General features: G+C 24.2%; 1 protein-coding gene across 1 annotated transcript in view; it reads right to left on the bottom strand.

Annotated features, from left to right (window-relative positions):
• The window catches only part of LOC119671491 (cytochrome P450 4g15-like), a 76,685-nt gene extending 73,769 nt beyond the window's left edge, over positions 1-2,916 (bottom strand). The window contains exons 1-2 of the mRNA XM_038082139.1: positions 2,634-2,916; positions 1,958-2,155 (exon numbers count right to left, since the gene is read on the bottom strand). Coding sequence (XP_037938067.1) covers positions 1,958-2,155; positions 2,634-2,835 — 400 coding nt within the window. The 5' untranslated portion in view covers positions 2,836-2,916. The remainder of the gene's footprint in view (positions 1-1,957; positions 2,156-2,633) is intronic.
• Between the last annotated feature and the right edge of the window lie 1,409 nt (positions 2,917-4,325).

The raw sequence follows: 4,325 nt of genomic DNA on the forward strand, positions 1-4,325 counted from the left end.
GTGCTTTTTTTATGAAAAAAAAAAATTTATTTTAAAACATATATTAAATCAGTGAAATTTATTTTTCTTGCGGCATGAAAGCGCCATTATAATAATAAAATATTTAAATTTATATCATTAGATTACTTAGTCGTTGTCTAGACAAAAGACTTTAGGATATTGAACTTGTGGCACAATTTGCAAATTAACATATTAAATAATTATTAATAAATAAAAAATAATTATTTTAAAATAAAAAAAAAAATATTCTTTTTTATAAATATTCAGACAATATAAATAAAATTTAAATATAAATATTAAGTGAGTGTATAATAAAATAATATATAATAATAATATATAGTTTAAATTTGTACAATAGCTTATAAGTAGAACATTAGAGCTTAAAAATTATCCACAAAAGTTGATCCGCTACTCACCCCCGCCATAACAATCCTCAAGTCCACTTCTGGACTCTCAGGAAGATATGCTGATTTAAGGTCCGTCATCAACTAAAAGACAAATAAATGATATGATTTTTTAGCCTAGTTAAAGCCTAGTGTGGGGTAGTGATTAACCCCCCAGTCATTATAGAGTAAAAGTGCGTAATAGCACTAACTCAAGAAGAAGAAGAAGAAGAAGAAGAATGTTTATAAAATCCGAATGTCAAATAAATATTTCATATATATTAATACAAAACATTTTATTTTAAAATTACTATTAAATGAAATACTATAAAAAATAGTAAAAATTTAATTAATAAAAAATAATTATTTTAAGTTAAATAAAATATTCATTTTGTATAAATTCACTCAATATAAATAAAATTCAGTTATAAATGTGAGTGAATAATAAAATAATATATTTTTAAATTTATATGTTTATAAAATTCGAATATCAAATAAATAACTCATATATATTAATACAAAACATTATATTTTAAAATTAATGAATTAGATTAGAGTAAATTTTTTAAAAATTTAATAAATAAAAAATAATTATTTTAAAATAAATAAAATATTTTTTTTATAAATTCATAAATGTTCAGTGAGTGAATAATAAAATAATATATTTTGAAGACTATGTGTTATATGCATACAAAATCCAAGTATCAAATAAACAACTTATATACGTTAATACAAAACATTATATTTTAAAATTAATGATATGATATTTTTTATATATTTAATAAATGTATAACAAATATAAATTTCGTGATTTAGTAATAAATAAAAAAATATAACTTAATAACACGCAATAAATTTATATAAAAGCTGACATCTCCACTTTAAAAAAAGATAAGGTTAGTTTAATCTAGCTGGCTGTAAGCCACGCATGGACCTATCAGTCTTAGTGATACCACATAGAGTTAAACATCCTTACGGTTTTTATAGTAGATATTTTTGCAAATGTAAAGAGCGTTTAAAGCTTTCTTTCTGAGACAGAGCCACAAAACATTTTTCGAAGATTTTTTAGATCAAACCTTAGTGTACTTTGAATCCAGACCCTGTGTTCATACGGCTTTACTGTGCAATAGTTTTTGGCAATCACCTGAAATGATCACATGCGATTTTTTTTACTTCACGAAATTACTTCGGGGAAGATGTTTTGAATCCCTTGCGGGCATAAAAGAAAAAGTGCTTTAATAATTTAAAAATCATATCTCAATCAGCCTACGAAATATGTATAAGGAATTACTTCAAGCACTATCGTAGTTTTATTACACTCGATAGAACCTACTTTGTAATTTATTTAGACTGATTGTTAAATTTTTTGCTGTTTTATTTAATAGCTTTAGATACTTTCTGCACAAAAACTGTACATATAATGGCTAATAGTTAGAAATTGACAAATATGCACTTCTACTTGTTTTTGAGCTCACTTATTTTTTTTGAATATATGAACTTGTCAATTGTACTTCTATATACAGTATTTTTATCAATAATATATAAGAAAAACAAATATATATATTTTTGTTTACCTGTACTGATTAGTAAACCATCACCCAACCAGGGTTTAAAAAATTTATATTCCGATGCTTTGTCGATATATACTTGACTGCTGAGCAGAACTTCGACATCTCTGGGATCATAAATAAATACCACCAGTTTGGGTCCAATCCACATTTTAGCGACATGTTCAAATTCTGCAGTTTTCCGTATGACAGTTTTGAAAACAGCTTAATAGAGAGTAAATGTGAAATTATAATTTACTAAATTATGAATTTTTTTTTAATGTGTGGAATTCTATAAAATGGAACACAAATACCAAACCTCAAAAGCTTATCGTGAGCAAAAAAAAAAAAAAATATAAATAAAATAAATTAATACAAAGTGAAAAAAATGAAAAAAATGTTTGAAAAATTTAAATAACAAAATATTATTATTAAATTTAATATTATTTATTTTTAAATCATTAATTTAAAAATTATTTTGCTTATTAAGTTTTTTTATATTATAAAAATTATTTTTCGTTTGTTACACAACACTAAACACTTTTATAACTACATAATTTATTGATTAATTAAAATTTTATTTTTTAATAAAATAAAATTCTTATTTACTAATTTATTTTATAATAATTTTATTTATTTTTTATTTTATTAATTTTTTATTTTTTTTCACACACATGAACAACTAAGCATAATTAGCACCTACACGATGCGGGCCCCACGTAATCGAATAAATGTCCGACAATAGGTAATCCTTTCGGACCAGGAAGCTTTGCGGCTAGCCCATATAAATGGCTTCTAGATAAACGCCAATAAATGAACCACAGTGTAATGGTGGGCAGCAATAAAAAATAAAAAATGCTGCTAGCGGAAATGAGTGCTGGATCTTTTAATACTTCCAAAGTCATTTTAATTTATTTTAATTAACACACTTTTGTTGTCTAAGTACACGAAAAATACTAGTAAATTGAAAACTGATGAAGTTTTCCTTGTTATTCGCAAAAATAATTCATAAAAGACATTAAGTTTGATTTATTTAAAAACTTTTCAATTTTATGAATATTTTTTTCTTTTTTCTCTAATTTCCGCACCGTTTAAAAATTACACAAATCCAAAATGAACGTCCGCGATAAACTGTAAAAGTGCGCCAAAGTGCGGTGCACTTTTATAGTTTAATCGGTTCTCTGATCTCGACTTAGTCTACGAATCGCCATAATCATTGCTCGCCATAAAGCTGTGGTACTACACGTACATCTGTGTGCCCATGTTAGATACTTTTTTAAATAAATTTGCAATTTTCATTGCAATTTCTCTCAAATCAGTGCCGAAGTGAGATACGAGCACAATAGTGAGAGCTTGTGTAGATTGGCTTCGACCACTCTCACTTTTAGTTACGCATTTCTAAATTGCCTGAATAAAAATCAACATGTGGAGCCAGCGCCACAGACAGAAGAGTATCTAGTATCTTTTTTCAGTAACATATTAGGTTTAACATTACATTTATGAAATATTATGTGTACTCAGGAATATATGCAGATATATAAATATTTCACTTCTGAGGTAACTTACATGTTTTAAGCGAATTAACTGTAACTGTAACTTAGCATACAATTAAATCACTTTTCCAGTTTATACAATTATAGTTACATGTATCTACAAGTTATGTTATTTATTAAAATTGTTGGTTTTAGTAATATCAATATATTTTTTTTTTTTAATATAATTTTTTTTTTATTTTTTATAAAATTGTATGATTTTAGTGATCCTTTTTTGTGCTGTATTGTCCATTTGATTAGGTTCAATTTTTTATTCAGGTTACAGTAAAATGTATAGTAACGTACGATTTTAACTGGAATAAATAAGTATCATGATTGATAAATGATTAAGAAAATAAATGTAAAAAAATAATCTTAAATAAAAAAAAAATATAAGATATGATATAATAAAACATAATTAAATATAATTATTAAAATTAATTAATAATAAATAAGTACAATTTATTAAAATAAAAAAAAAAATTATAAAATATGCTAAAAAGTAAGACGGATTCGAATAGCAAAGAAAGGGCAAACACAAAAATTTATTTTTAATTTTATTTAATAAAAATAAAAATGTTTGTGTTTGTCCTTTCTTTGCTATTCGAATACGTCTAACTTTTAAATAGTTTCTTTCTTCATAAAAAGACACGCCATTATCGGCAAGAAAAAATTAACCATGATAAAAAGTATTTTAATATAATAAAAAGTTTTTAACATAATTTTATATTAATATCTCAACTTTTATTAAATCTCCCAATAAATTTGTTAATTGATTTTTACTCAAAAGTTATTTCAATTCTCATAAGAAGTAATTTCTCTTAATTAAAAATATTATCGAAACACAAACTCACTCGGAGGCT

Source organism: Teleopsis dalmanni, chromosome 1 (assembly GCF_002237135.1).
Source record: "Teleopsis dalmanni isolate 2A chromosome 1, ASM223713v2, whole genome shotgun sequence".
NCBI classification, from domain to species: Eukaryota; Metazoa; Arthropoda; class Insecta; order Diptera; family Diopsidae; genus Teleopsis; species Teleopsis dalmanni.